General features: G+C 37.4%; 1 protein-coding gene and 1 long non-coding RNA gene across 3 annotated transcripts in view; both read left to right on the forward strand.

The window, feature by feature from the left end:
* Window positions 1-2,292: 2,292 nt before the first annotated feature.
* Window positions 2,293-19,154, forward strand: part of ANO3 (anoctamin 3) — a 107,103-nt gene continuing 90,241 nt past the window's right edge. For both annotated transcript variants that reach the window (XR_010365251.1, XM_064426062.1), the window contains exon 1: window positions 2,293-2,464. Coding sequence is in view for 1 of the 2 variants with exons in the window: in XM_064426062.1 (XP_064282132.1) it covers window positions 2,308-2,464 (157 nt within the window). In the remaining variant the exon portion in view is untranslated. The remainder of the gene's footprint in view (window positions 2,465-19,154) is intronic.
* LOC135303870 (uncharacterized) lies at window positions 16,084-18,510 on the forward strand. The gene is made up of 3 exons (XR_010365259.1): window positions 16,084-16,998; window positions 17,461-17,540; window positions 18,406-18,510. It is a non-coding gene; the product is annotated as an uncharacterized LOC135303870 (long non-coding RNA).

Below are 19,154 nucleotides of genomic sequence, written 5' to 3' on the forward strand. Positions count from 1 at the left end.
TTATATATTCAGAGTTAGAAGAGGAAGTTAACAGCAGCATGGTAATGGAAAAAAAATTAAATCACACTGACATTGATGTTACTGGAGAAACACAAACCCTTGAGGTAAAGGTTGGTACAGGAAGTGAAATTGCTTACATGTCCAGGAAAAGTTAGAAGAATCCAGCAAAAGCTAAGATAAAGTTCTTGGGACTCTGAATATTGAAGAAATGATCCAGCCTCTGGGCATTTGAGATGTTCTTCCTTTAGAGGATGAAGCTGCTTCTTTCTTCACTAGTTTTACTACACTGGACTCATTTATGTAGCACCTCCACGTAAAATACGTATTTTAAATTTTTATGAGCAGGGAAGTGCAATTTAAGCTATGGATTTTATTTTTTTTAAATAAATTAATAGGGGTTTTACCTCCTGTAAAATTTCTGGAAAATTTGCAGCCAACATTTTCATTTGGGGAACTTTCTTTTGGAAGACAAAGTAAGATTATTTCAGCCAGCATAAATGGCACAAGTAGACTTAACATATTTAAGAGGAATGGAGGGCTATTAAAAAAAAAAAGATGCAATGTTTTTTGTCTGATATTTTTGCCTTTTCCCTTTTTTGGTGTAAGCCATGCTGGGTTTGCCTTCCAAAAACCACACTTGTTTTTCCTGTTATATAACCCTTTGTAAAGTTTTGTTTAGTGACACTTGCATCAAGCTTTTCCTGCCCCTGATGTGCATTGAAGTGAAATGAAAGCAAAACTGTCACATATTTCAGGTCTCCTTGGAAAGCTTCCCCTCTGACTGATTTTTACAGTCCCATTTCCATGTTTTTCTATTTATTAGTATTAGCCTCTTTACCTCACTTGGGTTCCTAGCTGCAATCATGTCCCATTATCTCATAGAAATCCCCTTAACCTAAATATTTAAAGAAGTATCCTGCTGGTAAATAGATTTATTTATTTCTTTTAAAATATAACTGGGTCCTGTTTGAGGATATGTTTCTGCTGCAAGCACATGCAGCCTCCACCTGCTCCCTGCATGCCTTGAGATTATTTAGGACAGCACCACCAGCAGCTGAGTTTAAAACCTGGCTTATGTTTAATTGCAATGTTTTTCAAGTGAGTTAAGATTTTGGATTTGTCCTGCTTTTGCAGGACAAGGGACTGCTTAGTAAAAGCTGCATAGCTGCACAGATCTTGTTTTTCTTGGCACTTTTTTCTTCTCTTCTTCACTGTGCAAAGAGAAAAGAAGAAAAGGATAGCAAACTAATGGCTGGCAACTGCACATCCCCTTTCCTGGAGCTCAGGTCTGGCAGTGTTTCTCGTGTGCCTGTTTCAATCACTAACCCATGCTTTGTGTGCTCTGCTGTCCTTGAGGCATTCAGGAGCTGGCAGTGTGCTTCCAGGTCCCTCAGTGCAGCGTGCCTGCCCTGGAGCAGCTCCTTGCCCCTGCCTGCTGCTCTGCCAGCTCAGCATCTCCAGCTGGGTTCCTCCTCTGGCACTTCAGAGTGCTCAGACTCTGCTGGGACAAGTTACAAAGAGCTGGATCATTTTCATGCCTTGTGTTGAGATTTAGTTGCATTTAAGGAAACAAAAGTAATCATTAACAAGTTTGAAAGATGAAACCACTTTCCTTAATATTACTTAATATTTTCTTAGAAAGACATGTTTTTATACTCAATGCTCTAAAATAATAAGCAGAGAAAGTGTGATGTATTTTTTACTAATTTTCAAGGAATTACATAGCTTTTGGTAATTTATCCTCCTGCACATGTGCCATGCAATGACTTGGGTGTTGACTGGGGACAACTTGTGGCACAAGGGACGAGGCACAGGTGCCAGCACGGGCTGGGATGCTCTGGCTCCCGTTGGTGCTGGCCCCTCCCAGCTGGGAACAAAATCTGAGCTGGACTCTCAGAGTTAGGAAGTCCCCAATTTAGCAGGCATACAAATGTCCCTGCTTATCCTGGCTGTTTTTCTGGCAGCTATTCATAACGTGGTTGTCACTCCAAGAACAGAAAAACTTTTTGAAGTAGCAGTTTTCTGTTTTAGAAACGAGCTGCAATGTTTGTCAGATGCTCCAGAGCTGGAAGAACAGCTTCATGGAAATAGAATTTAGAGTTTCTCTGTCATTGATTTAACAAAAAACCAACAAACAAAACAAAAGAGAACCTGAACTTTTTGCACTGTTACAATCTGGTTTTTTATGTTTTTTTCTTTATGATAGGAAGTTATTTTCGGACTGTAAGTTTGGGCAAGCTGAACTAAAACTCACTTCTCCTTTCATTCAGTTTTTTTTTTAATTTAATATCTACTGAAGGTATCAAAATGTCAGATGTTACAATTGAACTGGGTAAGATTTCGTCAGATGAGATTGAGAGCAAAAGGGATTCCAAGCCAGATTTTCAGCGAGGCAAATCCAGTCAATCGTGTGTTGATTTTCATCATGGTTTTCAACTTCACTGCTCACGTTCTGCACCAGCTGGTAAGCATGCATTTATATGACTTATTTCCTCAAATCTGTGGCTATTTACTCAGGTAACATGTGGCAATTAAGCTGTAAGACCTAACAAAGAAAACATGGGAATTGCTGCTGTTGTGCAAGCATTATAGGAATTAATTTTTAGTTTAGATGAAGGGTGGAAACAACTGATTGTTTAAAAAGAATCTATGTCTGCTGAACTCTCTAGAATGTGGCAGGGGTGGTCCAGGAGCCTGTAACCTTGGCATTACAGGGAGATAAGCTTTCCATAGGAGATGATACAGCTTTTGTGTAAGTTAGAGCAGCCTGAGCTGCTGCTCTGAGAGGAGACTTGGCAAAGTGTGTTTGTGAGCTGTGCTCTCTAGTGCCCATCACTGTGACTCCTTGACTGCTTTTTTCTGGTGGTTTTTTTTTTTTTTATATATTTAAAGAGGGAAATGCGTATTGCTTGTTTGCATGTGTTATGTACAGGTAGAATAAGTCCACAAAAATCAATTTTTGTGAGCATTGTGAAACTTAAGTTTTTCCAAAAATTCAGAGTCATGAAAAATACAGACTGTATTTGCCTTGGATTATCTAATATAACCAAGGGGACACATCTGCAGTTAATTAATGGAATCTCACTTAATCCCTATAAGTCTTAAAGTTTGGATGGTTCTTCACATTCTTCACAGGAAACCCCTTCTGAGAGTGGCTGCTCTGATTTCTTTTGGACTACATATGTATTATGGCTTTCACAACTCCCAAAGAGTAATTTTATTTTCATCTTGTTTTCACTTGCCCAGAACAAAACACAGACTTGGCAAGTGGAGAATATCTAAATGTAATTGACACTCTATATCCTGTAATGGGACAACTGAAGTGCAGTGCAAGTCTGCACCTTTCAGTTTGGCTGAAGTAGGTGAAGATATGAATCAAATAGATCAAAATTATATTTTCAACTTTGCACTAAGTGTTTGGAGTGTTTTCCAGTTATAAATTCAGTTCTTACACATTAAAATAGTCGAATGGTTGGGATCTTTCCTTTGCAAGAAAAGCAGATGCCTTGTGCTTTCCCCAGTAGAAATTTTCTAATTTCTCTTTCTCAAAAGCCTTCAGTAACTTTTGTAAAACAGAATTTTCATAGTCAATGCACTCCTGAAATTTATCTAGTATGTCAGCAGGGTTTGTAAGGTCAGGAACTAGGTGTCTATCTGCTCCTTTGGGTTCCTATTACCTAATTTTTAAAATGCCTCTCCTACCCCTACCAGAGCCACTAAAGAACTTGTGAATGTGCTAGGTGATTTGCTGAGCTATATTCCTTAAATGACAATCAAACCTTTTTAGCCTATCTTGTTGATAAAGAATTAAATGAACTTCCAGTACAGGCAACATACTGTTGCTCAGAATTCTGCATGAAGGAGGTAATAAAAAAGACACTTCCTTGTTTGATTCTTCCATTCAGGAAAAAATATTTTCTTTTAAAAAGGATTTTGTCTTGTATTTGTTAGAAAAACTTTTTAATATTCCCAAAGCAGAATTGCAAACATCTAATCAGAGTGGTAACAAACATCTCTGCAAATGTTTTGGTTTCTATTTTTGCATCATGAGCAGAATCAAGTGATTACTGATGCATTGTCTTAATATTTTGGGGTGCTGTGAATGATCACTTAAAGGAAATGCCATCTCTTTTTTTTTTTTTTTTTTTTTTTTTTCTTTCTAAAGTTTTCCTTGGTATATTTATTTTACCAGTCTTTAGGCAAGCCCTTTGTGGTTTCTGGTGTGGTGCTGTGTTGGTTGAAGTCTGAAAGGAGAAGTGCAAACAACTCCTATTTGGCTTCCATGTGTCTTTTCCTAAAAGGAACTTCTGCTTGCTCAGCCATGGCTATTGATAAAAATAAGGAGCTCTTGGTTGTACTACAATGGTGGACCCTGTTTCTTTGAGTAGGCTATTTACCAATAATGCTTTTTGTCAAGAAGAAAAATATTTCAAGCTATGGTAATTGACAGAAATTTTTATCTTAGAATTTAGGTTTGGTTTGCTGTGGTTTGTTTGGGGTTTTTTCAAATGGTAATACGAAAACCTCCAGGGAAATCGACATCCTACATCTGGGTGCTACCCTGAGGTTTGGTTTCTGTGCCCCAGAGGACTGCACTTCCACAGCTGCAGCCTTGGGAATCTCTATATTTAGCGTCAGCCAACTTGAGATTTTAAACTGTTTTTTTTTTAAACAATTTTTCAAGGACAATTTCATAAAATTGTTCATATCACCAGGAAATGCTAGGAAGAGGTATGTAAGCTATGAAAACATGAAGTACTTAGTGTTAACCTACAGAAAAGCAGTAACAGAGAACACCTCCTTGTTCTTCTGTTCAATTTGCTGTTCAGAATATTGTTTCTTTTGAGAGGTTATAGTTTAAAATTTATTATGCAGTGCTTGTCATATAATTATTTTGGTATATAAAACAGAGGATTCAATATACAGAGATTTCATTTAAGAAAATCTTTCCACGTAGTACTGATGCGTTCCTACTTTTAAACATAAGACATACAAAAAGTGAACACTGACAAATTAAAGTGGTATCCTGAAATACACTCTGATGTTCAGGAAATGATGCTGGAACAGAAAAGCATTAACTATATTTCTATTTTGTTTTATTTTCAATTCTGATGCAAGTACCAGTCCTGGTACTTTTTTGGGGATCTGCACATATATCAAAATACATTGCACATACATGAGTACTGAAGGTTAATAACAAAAGAAGAAAAAGAACTAAAGTATTGATAAGTTCTGAGTACAGAAATTTTTTTTTCCACGTAGAGCCTTATTGAAATCTTTAGGGGTTTTTATCACTTGCAGAAAAATATTGAGACCTTGGTTTAAGGAATGAAATGCATAACCAAGATCAGTTGATGAATGCCTCAGGAAGAGATCAGAGACTTCCATGGTGCTCAGATTGCCTGGACTCTGGGTGAGAGCTTGAATGGAGCAGTGACACTTTAGATATGGCAGATAATGTGTGGTTGTCAATTTTATTTGTTTTAAAATGTCAGTTTAGAGATGTTGAGCAAAAAAATCAAGATTATCTTGATTTTTAAGGTACTTACTCTGCAAAGAAAAATCATTAATACAATATATGGAATGCAAGTGTCACAGCTACAGCAGTTTGCCTTCACCAAAGGAAAGCAGACTGTTCCTAAGATAGAAATACAGAATCATTTATCTGTTGTACTGGAGAGAGTAGAGTTTCCTCCAAGACCTGGTCTGTTTGCTCTTCAGATTTCTCACAGCCAGCAAAGCTTATCTGAATATTGCAGATGTAAATATTTGTGCAGACTTAAACCCTATTGTCCCTGATATTTGCTTTTCCACTTCATCTCTTGTTGGCTGGAAGAGCTGAAAACACTTGACCTACAATCTTCATTGGCAAAGTCAGTGTGCAGCCCTCGAACTGTCCTGAAATTAGAAACGCATGAAACCACATGGGTTTGACTCTGTGACTTTTAGCAGAATGATACAAGGCTAGAAGGACATCTATTTGGTTTTGCCTTTAGTGTGGTTCTTTCACTGATGAGATTTTTGGGGTGTCTTCTATGGTGAATGCAAGTGAAGAGAAAGGGGGAGGAAGAGATTAGTTCATACAGGGATGGAGTAAAGATGTACCATGAGCTCTAACTGGAAGATCCGTCACTCTTTGGCACTACCCTCTGAACTAGAATTTCATTAGTAACATAAAAAATGAGCCTATATCTAAAGAATAATTCAGAGTTAGCAGAGAGGCCTAACACACTGAAGCATTCACCTCTGCCCCAGGAGTCACGGCTTCTGTCCTTACAGGGTGAGGATAAATGGAAACTAAACTGAATACAAAAAATTAACTTTTCCCAGAAGCATAATTGATCTTCTTCATTTACTTCATTTACATGCACTTCATTTAATGGGCTATTTACTTTCCATGGAGAATGGGGCTGTTCAGAAGACTCCAAGAAAAGACACTAATGACTTGTAGTAGTGGATTTTATTTCCCAAACTATCTCAGTAGCAATAGAAGTATGCCTATGTGAAGAATATGCCGACCTCACAGATCAAACTTGGCTTGATTTGAAATGTGAGGTCAACACTTGCAAAACAGATGAGTGCAGACTTGGTAACAACAGTGAAAAAATGGAAGGCAGAGTGAAATCTGAGCACTCTCCCTGTAGCACAGTGTGTCTTACACTTTCAAAGCCTGAATACAACAGTGAAATACTTGCATCTTATCTCTGTGCTTAAGTCCTTTTTACTTGAATAATGAGCATAAATTGATAAGCAGGTCTCCAGTATGTTAGAAGATGCCAAATGACTCAGTCTTGATGGAGAGGTCACTGAGGAATTTCAGGTTTCTTACAAGTCTTGAGTTATGTGTCTATATGCAATTGTAACAATGTGTTTTAAAGTCTGAAGCCTGTGAGCATCATAAGTAGAATGGACTGATGGCCATGAATCAGTAACTTTGGTAAGTAAAGGACGCTCCTCTGCTGATGCAGAACACAGTTGTATTTCATATTTGAACACTGAATTAACTCTAAATTCTGATGGCTGTGTCTATACAATATGCTGTCAGGAAACAAATGTTGTCACTTAGTACATTGTATATAAGTTACTGCTTGCAGTGTAGAAACCCCAAATATGGGTTTTTCCATTATTACACTACCAAAAATATATAGAAACTCTGGCAGACTTTATAAACCCTTGTAATATTTGTACCAGCATTGAAATATTATCTATGTTAATCTGATCTAAAAAACCAAAACAATAAGCAAAGAAAAAAAACCTCCAGTTTTTCTTTTTGTTCCTGAAAAAACAAGTTTAGTAAAATTTAGAAAGGACATCATGGGAGAGAGAGAATTATATGGAGTTATCTGTGCAGGATCTGAATGTTATAAATAGAAAGTTCTGAGTGGTTCTGGCAGACTCAAGTGTCTTTTTCCAAAAGTATATGGTGAGAAACGATTTGGCTGCCTATTAACCTCAGTCCTAAAGTGTGCTGTTTTGCTGGTAAAAGAAATTGGCATCTTGAGGAATTATATATTTATATATGCGAAACTATTGGTAATCATTTAGATCTCTCTCATTTTTGTGCTCCTGCCTTTCAGGGGGGAAGAGGGAGGGCATGTTGGAGTCACTTAGATCCAACTAAATCCACCTCTTGTGGCAGGACAATTATGTCAAAACTACCTGGCTGTATGAAATCAAGTAGACCCAGGCTTCTGTTTTGAAGATTTGACTATTTAGGATTATTATTTCTAATTGACTATTTAGGATTATTATTTCTAAAATGCATGTATTCTTTTGTGTATGAAAATAAAATAGATAGCACTTCAAAATAGCACCCTAAATTTCATGATGTACCATAAATCTTTTAAGTAAGCAGTAGCCCTCCTTATTCTGCTGCTATACTTTTGTGTTTTAATGCAGTGGGCTTTCTGTAAACTCAGAATGTAGTCAGATGCCAATATTAATTATTTTAAGGTGTTGTTAACAAAAAAGGTGGTAAATTGTTTACCAAATTTGATTCAAAAGCACTTAATGATGTATGTTGAAGATGAGCTGTTTGTCCTACCTGAGTACTGAAATACATGCTGATTTCTACAGTGCCTTCTTGAGTATCTTGAAAAAGCTTTGTTTCTGGTTCTTCCTTGTAGGAAATAAATTCTCTTGTTAGCAGAGTCGTCTTCTGATAGGTATATTAACTGTTCTTTTTCTTAATTTGTTTTTCTCCCATTCTTTTCCTGATAATAACAGGCCAGTCATAGTGGGCATGATACTGGGACCATGAGTAAGAGGCCAGAACTGATTTTTGCTGTCCTTACCTAGGCATTGAGAAAGAAGTCAATATCAGAAATCAATGAAATCACTAAAATAACTAGTCAGTCCACATTTAAGCTTCTTCTCATCTTATTTTGGTACACCTTTGCCTTTTATATTTTAAAGGTTTCGATATTGACACTTAAAAAATATCCAAGGAAAACACCCTTGTAAAAGTATTCGCTTACTCAGTCCTTCCTTCACCCAAAAAACATTGTGCTGAACCTGACTAAGGGAACTAATGGATTATTTAACTGAACCAGCATCAAAATCTCATGTTGCCATACTCTGGGTTCCTACTGCCTGATTCTCTTTTGTCCAAGGATGAGATGTACAAGGCCTGCATGTTTTCTCTTTGGGGATCCTGGCTAAGACAAGCTCTGTTAGTGTGGCTTTAAAGAGAAAAATACTGATGAATAGAGGTCCTTGCCCTGTCAGCTTTGGCAAGGCAAAGTGCTTTTTTTATTAACTGAATGCCATTTGGACACAATAAAGACTGGATTTAATAAAGCCAGTCTTCCAGAAAGGCAGTTCCTAAGGTGTATCAATCAAAGTGCAATGATATTGACCTGTGTGTTTCTTAGAAATGCCTATCTTAAAAAGTCCATGCACTCTGTTTTATAGGAGAAAACTCTGGAAGTTTTCTTCCATTAAATAAAAAAAAAATGGAAATAAAATATGAATTTGCTAGGATGGTTGGGTTTCCTGCTGGTTGGGTTTCCTGCTCTTTGAGACCTAGTATGAGTTGCCACTTGTTGCTGCTCGCTTTAATTGACTAAAAGTTCTATCAAAACTAGACAGAAATTGGAGTAATTCAATACTCCAGTTAGGAATAAGAAACTCTTTCTGTTTATGCACCCGTTTTATTTTTCCTAATAAAAACCTAAGGACATAAAACCACAAATCTTCTCAATTTATAGATAATAAAAATAAGTTGAATGGAGTTTATTCCAAATGTTGGCATCTTATTCTTCTTGAGAGTGATTTTGCCCTGTCCTCTGGCTAATTTAACTAAATGATGTAAAAAATGCTCAGGGGGTTTCACCTTTTTTCTTCATTTCTGGAAGAATACAGTTTGTACATGGTTTTCACACAGGATATGACTGGCTTCTTCACTTACCTCAGGAAGGAAATTGTGAGGGCCATTTAAACAAGTACAAATAGTTTTTCTTCATTTATTTATAGACATCTTGTCATCCTCAAAATTCACAGCATTTAATACAACACATTTTTGGCATGTTCTCTTTCTGTTAATAGTATTTGTTACAGTAGAATTCAATGTGATGCTTATCACTTTTATTTTTATGAAGTTTTATTTTCTGCTGTTTTAATTTTGATTTCCATATGCTTTCCTTCTGAGCTTCTTTGCTTTGCTGGGAAAAGCAAAACACAGATAATGGGGAGGTCTGGGAGGGAACTGTTATGTTCTTCTGCCCTTCAGAACCCAAAGGAATTCCTACACAGACTCAGGTCAAAATCACTTGTTTGGTATGCTGTGGTGGCAGCAATCAGTATCTATTATTTCAGAGGAAAGGAAAATAGGAAAGCATGTTGATCAGGTTTCTATCTTCAAAGATGTCCTACGGCTTGATCCAGCTTAGCAGCACTGAAGCACTGTGAGAGCTATGGCACTCACCTTGGGGAAATGCAGAGTTCAGTCACTTGAGGGAGATGCTGGCACACCACTGCCTTCACCCAGTTCCAGCCTGGGGTAAAGGGTGCAAAATTAGTCTGGGAGGAAAAAAAGTCTCTCTGGGACTGATCATCTTGTGATTATCCCTGAAAACACTAAAAGCTAACACTAGGAATTTGACTCATAATCTTGTTTTCCCATTTTGTCGCCAGTGTTGATCCCTTTCTTTCTGTATATCTCATATTTTTCAAAGTTTAACAAGGTCTGTTACTCTCATTTTTCTTCACAACAAGAAAATATTATCCTCTTCCACAACAAGAAAATATTATCCTCTTCCTTTTGTTTTACTCATTTAAAGCACTTGAAACAATCTCTGCTCAAATTCCTACATTTTTCCTGGCATTTGCACAAAAGTAACTTGCCTCATCTGGCCATCAATATTTTTGGTTTAATCTCATTTGGGAGTTTCACTTCACGTTACATGGTGGTGTGTTTTTTTTTTTTTGTTTTTGGTTTGTTGTTGTTGTTGTTTTTCCCCCTTTGGGTTTGTTTGTTTGTGGTTTTGATTGTTTTTGTTTGGTTTGGGCTTTTTTAAAAATCAGTTTTCTCATTCCTTTTTGAAGTGATAATTATTTGTAAGTGTAATATATTTTAAACATACGTCTTTGGTTTCTTCCTTAAAACCAGTAGTTTAGCTCTCAGTTGCTTTCAGTACCTTAACATTTATTTCACCACTTTTTAAATTATCTGACTTGTTGCTCATTTTGAGACTGCAGCTTTTTCTTGTGGTGCCAAATGGATGAGTTTCCACAGAAACTGTAAGGCTTTGTGCTAACTTGGGCTAGAAAACAACGGGACCTTAAGCTTTGACTTCCTTGTTTACTCTTCAGCCTTTCCCATCTGGCCCCTTTCATGGTGTTTCAAGGCTACCAATAAGCTCAATGTTTGTTACTATTTGTACATTGAAAAGAGGAAGCACATAATTGTGGAGGCACTGCAGTTTGCAGTCATCTGTCAACATTTGTCATTTTGCAATTCCTTTTAGACCACCTTGATATCTTCGAGGTTTAGTTCTTGTACTTCTTGCAGTAGGTACTGATATATTACAAGATGCCTTCTTACTGCACGTTCTTTGGTGTGATTTTGGGCACTGGAATCGGAGGCAGAGTAACTGGCAGTGTTTGGGAGGGTATACAAAACCTAGGATTGCTTGTAAAATTTCTACTAATTAAAAAATCAGACATGACCAGTATTGAGACTGGAGTTTCCAGTATTTTCTTAACATAGAAATTGTAGTCTTACAGTTGCACTACAGATGAAGTTATAGAGGTGGTCTCTGTCTCAACTTTTACTCCAATTCTTACTTCTAAATAAAGCAAACTTTAATATTGTCTTTTTTCTTATTGTTGTGGTTTAACCTCTACAGGTAACTAAGTACCATGCAGCCATTCGCTCACACCCTCACCAGTGGGATGGGGGAGAAAATCCAGAGGATAAAAATGAGAAAAATTGAGGGTTGAGATAAAGACAATTTAATAGGTAAAGCAAAAGCATCGAAGGCAAGAAAAGCAAAAACAGGAATTCATTCCTCGCTTCCCATGGGCAGGTGGTCAGCCATCTCTTGGAAAGCAGGGCTGCATCAAATGGAATCATCACTCCAAGTGTTTTCCCTTTCTTCTTCCCCCTGCTTTGTATACTGAGCATGACACCATGTGGTGTGGGATATCTCTGGGTCATTCGGGGTGAGCAGCCCTTAATGTGTGCCTTCCCCACTCCTTGTGTGCCCCCAGCCTACTCTGCTGGGGCAGAGAGAGCAGCAGAAAAATAATTTTTACACCATGTGAGTACTGCTCAGCAGTACTGAAAACATCTCCACATTACCAACCCTGTTTTCAAAGCAAATCCAAAACACAGTTTCCACACTAAGCAACACACTTGGAAAACTGTAGTGAATTTACTCAGGAAGAATGCAGAATTTTGCCCTGGCTGAACTTGGCGGCTCCATGTGGAATTTTTAGGAAAAAAGCTGGAGAGTGGTGGAAAAGCTACTGTCTGTTGATGGCGAGGAAGCCCATATCCAGCACTGAAAACATGATCCAACAGTTTCTTTAAAGATATGATCCTGGCATGTGCATGTCACTGATGGACTCTGGAAACAATCACTAGAAATAGATTAGCATTGTGTTACTTAGATAATTAAATATATTCAGGTAATTATTTTTGTTTGCTTTGTTAGGTGTTCGGTGTTGGAAGCCCTCTTTGGTTTACTTTACCAGAAATTACTGTGCTAACATGGTGGTTCTACAAACTTTAGCCTCTGTTCTTATAATGAAATCTTTCTGAGAATATAAAATTGATTGTTAGGCTTCATGGCTAATTTCTTTTTGTCTTGTGTATGCTCCTATCAATAACTTTTCTGACTCCCTTTGTACTTCACTACCATGATGGGAGATTTGTGTCTGGATGTGTGACTGTACAGATCAATAGCTAAAATGTGCTTTGGTTTTTTTACATCTGTGTTCACAGAGTCATTGATTCATTTCTTTGTATGAGTGTTGTAAGAAACAAAAGCTCAGCCTGTGCTTCCTTGAATTCTTTGGACAATGAGTTTCAAGTTTGGACTATGTGATATCCAAGCCAAGTAGAATCTAATAGAAGTTGTTTTTTTTGGGCTAAAAAACCCAAACAAGTTCTAGACTTATCACAATAAGTGCAGGCCACAGTTCTGGTATTCCTTGACTAAATGGTAATCTAAGTCAGAGTTAAACTCAATGGTGGCTTATAAAGACATGGCAAAAGACAGAATCTTTTCTGTTGGCTGGCTGAAATTTCTCTGGGATTGAAGAGTTTTTTTCCTAAAAGGAGGAAGGAGTGTTTTATTAAGTATTATTTATTGCAATAATTGGTTTCCTGGTTCATGTGAGTTGATGAAATAATCAATTGATAAAATATCTTTTATCTTTTATGCTACCTTTTGTCTTTTGAATGTTGTTTTAGTGGCAAATAAGGGTATTTTAAGGTGCCCAGTCATCAAGAGGACTCAGTTCTATTCAGAACAAGTTTCAATTTTGAAACTTGGCCTTTAGGTTGCATTTAAATGTACAGTTCTGTAACTTATAATATTCCATTTGTTACATGAAAGCAAATTCCACTGTTCTTTTCTGTGCAACAGTCTTCCATATAAAAGCTATAATTCTATAAATCTTTGCAACTAAATTGAACTGCGTACAAGCATGTCTCATGAAGCAATAGGCAGGTATTTTCAAAATTTTAAAACCATTTGAGAACTTCTGGTGGTGCATGATTGATTTTCTTGATTGAAAACTGAATTGCTGTTGGAAATATTTTGGGTGTCAGAAAAGCATTTTTCATTATTTTTACAAACACAATTTTTTTTTCCTGTCCAGTAAGGCACAAGGCAGTTAAAGCTTATTGTTTTGCACCAATGTCTTTAAGTACTGTATTTGCTTCATATAGTGTGAATTATGATGTATTCCTTCTTGCTGCTGTGTGGTTTTGGTGGTGTTTTTTATTTTTTTTTTTTTCAATAGTTACATTTTTGAAAGAGGATTTAGGTTGAAGGTTGTTACTTTATTTATAGACTACCTTGAGATTGTTCTTTTGGCTTTCTCTCTTCTCTTGCTTTGGAAACATGAGTGGCATAAGAAAGGCTGACTGAATGACACCTCAGCTACTGCTCTAGTCCTTATCCGAGAGAGACCTTGAGCAGATGTCTCCAGCTATTTTCAGGTTTCTGGAGTCAATGGGGTAGTAGCCTAAAGGAACAAATGGTGGAACTAGTTGAAAAAGTGTCTTCCTCAAGTTCTTCCTGGCTCAGATGCCAGAATGGAACAAATAAGAATTGTTCTTGCTGGGGTGTAGCTGGACTTGGCTTGATAGGTGTCATATTTCAAAGAGCAGGCATGTCAACAGTTGATAAAATGCTGTCTTACTTTTCAAATAAACAGAAACTCTTCTGTGTTTAGCTCTTGAAGGGAAGAATTGAATACAATTATATAATATGTAAACCCCATGTTAGCCTTTTAAATCTGAGGCTACAAACTGTCCTGAAAATTTCTCAGAAAAGTTACATGTTTTCTTTCACAGCATATAGAATTTATGAGGGCCCTGTTTTCTTCTCTCCTGCTCGAAGCCTGAACTTACAAATTGCTGCGGCTGCAATCACACAGGACCTTGCCTGTCCAAGCCGCTGTCTCAGTGTCACTTGGTGCTCCAGCAGCATTGTGTCCCAAGGACAAAGTCCCCTGCTGGGCTCCAATTTCCCTTCTGGGGAGGCACGCTACCTCTTGGTGGCGTAGGAACACTCCGGGTGAAAATATGTTTTGCTACAAACAATGCACAAAATGCATTTAAACCCTTCAATGGATTTTAGGTGAGACTCAACATACGTGTGTTATGCAGCAGGGAATGACTGATGGTGGAATGGAAAGCATTAAAGAAATCCCCTGCCATCTGGTATTGTTGATAGTTTGCTGGCATGATGACTTGCGGATTCCTGTACATGTTGCCTTTGAAAAGATGGGTAAATATTTCTCTCTGCCATTATCATTAAAAGCTGTAAATATGTTTGGGAGGAAGAGTACAACCAAGATCAGTTATGTGCAGAGGGAAAAAAAAAAGTCAAGATCTACTACAAAATAACCTGTAGCTGTGATCTATGAACAATTACAGCTTCGAGAGTTTGTTTTTTTGCTGACAATACTTGGTGTGTACTACTTGCTTAACACTATTTTACAAATGAGATCACATGAACTTCAATTTTTGTTATTACACCTTCAGCAAGTGCTGTTCTGAGTTAATAAAAATGTCTGTAGTGTCTCTGGCTAAACCAAACATAGCTGTTCACACCACGGAAAACAGGGTGTAAGGGATGGGGTTTCATAGTCCATGGTGAAGATCTTCTGGTTTTGATTGTGTGAGCCATTATAATGATTTTACTAATTAATCACAAATGAACAGGAAGATGTCTGGTTCAGATAGAAAACATATTTTAGAATTCCAGTTTTATGTTTTTTGCTGCTTCATGCCTGGCCTTTTGTCCCAGTGTATAGGTGCTCCCCAAGGTTTGGGGCTGGCATGGGGTGATGCTGCTCCCATGGGTTCCACCTCTGTGGTCTTGAACTAGCAAGTGGGCTTCAGTTCACTTCAAAACAGCTGAAAGATCACTACTGCAGCTCATTTGAGCCAGAGAGGGGAAAAGCTTTGTTGTGGTTTGGCACCATGGAAACCCCTAGCTCACCTGCCCTGCCAGCTGGGCACAGGAGAGAAAATTGAGCAAAGAGTTCATGAGTTGAGATAAGGACCTGAAGAAAACACTCCAGGGGCAAAACAGGCTCATCTTAGAGGTACAAAGTGAATTTATTACTAACAAAGTCAGAGCAAGATAATGCAAAAACTCCTTATGTTTTTGTATCCTTATCCTTTCATTTATCAATATATGTGTACATATACATATTGCTTACCAACCCATTTTCTAAAGTATTTAGCTTCTTTTTCATGCTTTTTAATATTTAATGTCCTATAGTTTCCACTCTTTTTTCTTACCCTTAGTAAACTACAGTCTGTGTATTTGGATCTTATTCAATTCTTCAGCCTTACAAGATGTAAGTAGCTTGCATGTCATGAGTGCTTTTAATCAACTTTTTTTTGTAACTACAAATGATATTCATGTAGCTTAATTTTATTTTACTCTCCAAATGTGTCTTTGTTTTGGTAGATACTTACAGGAGAAATGGCATTGGAGAGATGCACGGGAGGTTTTTGCCAAGACATTGCAGAAAACTTGAAAATTGGAAGTTACCTCCTTTCTGATTTCCCAGCACCACACATGGTATCAATCCAGCCAAATTTCTGCTGTAAGCAGACTTACCCAGATCAACCCCAGCCCTACCAGTGGGCATCCTCCTGTCTGTTTGGCTGCTGGAGCCTGCTGCTGTCAGAATGCTTACACAACCCCCTCAGCTGAGTGTAACTCACACCGGGCACAACTCCTCAGGAAAATTTCTCAATGCCTTTGGCATGTACATATCAATGCTTTTGCTTTAGCAAAGCAGCTGGGTGGCTCATGGCCAAGAATTGAAGGATGTAGAAGCTGCCATAGCTGTCTGTGATAGTGGGAGTGCTATGTCTCATACAGAGTAGAGTAAACCTCCCAAATTCCAGGTGTCTCCTATCTACCAGATGTTTCTTTTTTTTATCCTATAGAAGTTATTCTGGGAGCCACTGCTTTGTATAAATTATTAAATGTTTGTCACAGCAACAATTTTCACTCAGCTGGAATGACGTGACATCAAATACCCTCCCTGTGGTCACATAAATATTCAATTGGTGTGAAATAGGCTTTGGGAGAGCAGAGATTTGAATTATTTCTTATACTTTCCAGAACCTTCATAGTGATACTTTGGTACTGGTAGATGCAGTTCCATTAACAACGAAGGAAAAGGGGAGGAAAACCTAGGACTGAATGCCCAGGTATGGGTGGGGTGCAGACAGATAAATCCAAGGCCAGAAAGGCTCAGAAAATAAACATTTGAGGTTTTTAAAATTTTAATATCCCTAATATCTTATCTCTCCCTTACTCTGCTGATTGTTAAAACAGGGCCTTGTTGATTCCTAGAGGACAAAATTCATGGATCAAAACAGTATGCAGTTTTAAAACTGTTCTTTTCAATTACTTGTAACTGGATTATTTTCTAGTTTCAGCAGCTTCTGGTTAAAAAAAAAAAAAAAAAAAAGAAAAAAATTTGGAGTAGCTCCTGCTAGCCACTGCCTTCTGCAAGCAATAGTCTGCTTCCTAGCAATTGTAAAATCTACATCCATGTTATTGTCACATTACCTCTGTACTATCTCTGTTACTTTCTCTATCCAGGCCTGTAAAGGAGGCTACATCAATGCACTTCACGGGTGCTTCAAGTCCTGTCTCTGACCTTTTCTGAGGTGCATAAATCCATCTCTGTGCAAAATACGCCCTAGGTGCCAGCCTGATACAGCTCCACAAGCACAGAGTTCGTGTGAGCAATCCCCTGGGAAGGAGGAAGAACAGTGAGCTGTGTTCTGTGAGCATTCAATTTTCTTTATTTTTATCAGTCATCCTGGTGTATTCTTACACTGAAAGAAATACCCCATGGCATAAAAAACTCAGATAAATAATTTAACCGATTTATCTGAAATAAATCTAAAGCTCTGCAGGCAGTTGCAGCATGCTTCCTTTTCCTGATGTCTCTCCCAAAATCTTCTTCTGAAAGCATCAACATAAAGCAGACAAGTGCCTCATATTCAAACAGTTATTACCCAGAGGCATCAGCAAGCATTTTCCTCCCACCATCCTTGAGCACTGTTTCACACATTTTATTTCTCCAGTCCTGACAGAATGACAGAAATAAAAGGCAGAACAAGGTTCAACCATCCAAGGCCACATTCCTTGTTTACCTCAGGTTTTCACCTGCTGCTCTGTTCTGCAAACACAGGCTCCTTTTTGCAACATAAACACTTTCACCAGCTTGTCTCCTTTCCTGCAGAACAATTCCTCAGGGTCAAGATGAACTAATGTGCGTTATTACCATTTTTCCTGTCAGACACCACCAGGGAAGAGGTCCAGGTAATCATAATGCTTGTTGCAATAGGAGTTATTGTATTTTTTTTTTTTGGGTATGCATTCTTAACCAGACAGTCAGTTTACAGAGAGTATGATGGGATTTTTCTTTATGGATGTGGAGAAGAAAAAAAAGGTGATGGCAGAGCTATATAACTTTTAAAGGAGCAGTGAAAAACTTCAACTCTGTGTAATTGTCAAGCTAGATTTGTTCTCTTTGGGTTATTCAGCAACATTTTGCTCAAAACATGAATATACTATGTATGGTTTTATAAGTTTTCTTTTTTCTTTTTTCCTTTTGCATTGAATTTTTCCATGAACCATCAGCAAATAGGAAATTGATTTATATCCACTAAAAATAATAACTACGAGGTTCTCTACACAGAAGTAGTGTGAAGGTGATCCAAGACTTGACTTTCAAAACTGCACTAAGCAGCAACACAGGGTTAATCTCTAAACCAAAGAGCTGACTACCCAGGAGACCAGATCTTCTTAGCGACAAGACATTTTTTCCTAATTCTAGGAAGACATGCTTATATGGCAGCTTTTAAAAAAAAAAACAACGTAAGTTTAGACTATGCAGCTAAGGACTATGTCAATGTCTTGTTTCTAAAAACATCTGGCACTGTAGTTCTTGAAGCTCCTTGTACTAAGAACATGATACTCAAGAAACAATGGGCACATTTGCAGAATAGGTCTACACTGTGAAACTGAATTAGATGATGGATAGTTTTGTCACTGACAATGCTTTTTATTAGTCTAGCTGATTATTTTCTTCCTTACTTGAAAAATGAGGCTGTGATTCAGAAATACATTGCAGCAGTTTGATAGCTGGTACTGCAGAGTTAGAGGAGAATAATCTTTCTTGCAGTTTGCTTCAGATAAAATGTGAAATAAGAAAACTGAGATGCGTAACAGAAGAGAAAAATCTCACAATATAGAAGCTTTCCTACCTGAAAAATTTGTATAGGTATGTAAATTGGATGCTGCTATTAAAATTCAGTTTTCCTCTACACCCGTTTCTTGACATTAGTGTTTTCTTTATGATCTTTTTGCATTGATATAAGGGTTTTTAGCAATGAACAATTCACTAATTTTTTTCACTTCTGTATAGGTATGTTCCAAGGATTCCAGTGTATGCCAAGCACAAGAATGAGGAACTCTTTAGAATTCTAGTTTAGTGTTTGACCCAAATATTTAACAACAAAATTGAGTTTCTTTGCTGAGGAAAATGAAATTTTACTAAAAACATGGACTGTAAAGTTTCTTTTTGTTTCTCTTTCATGTTAGCTTGATAAATTGATCTCATACTGCAAAAGTAACCCCATTCAGGGAGATGATCAGGATGCAAACATGAATGTATGAAAGTAAACTATAAGCTTTAAAGGAAGCATGCAATTGCAGAGAGCTACAGAATTGAATCCCAAACATTTTATATCAGTCAGAAACCACAGTTCTATGGATTTAACAAAATTCTATCTATACCAGCAGAAAATGTCTCTTAAATTACCATAGAAATGAAATATTAAAAAATGGAAATCAGTGAGATTTCAAGAGTTTGTGTCTTAGCAACAGACAGTAAAATCTTTATCGATATGTTGTTCAGAGTTTTAATTAATC

Source organism: Passer domesticus, chromosome 6 (assembly GCF_036417665.1).
Source record: "Passer domesticus isolate bPasDom1 chromosome 6, bPasDom1.hap1, whole genome shotgun sequence".
Classification (NCBI taxonomy): domain Eukaryota; kingdom Metazoa; phylum Chordata; class Aves; order Passeriformes; family Passeridae; genus Passer; species Passer domesticus.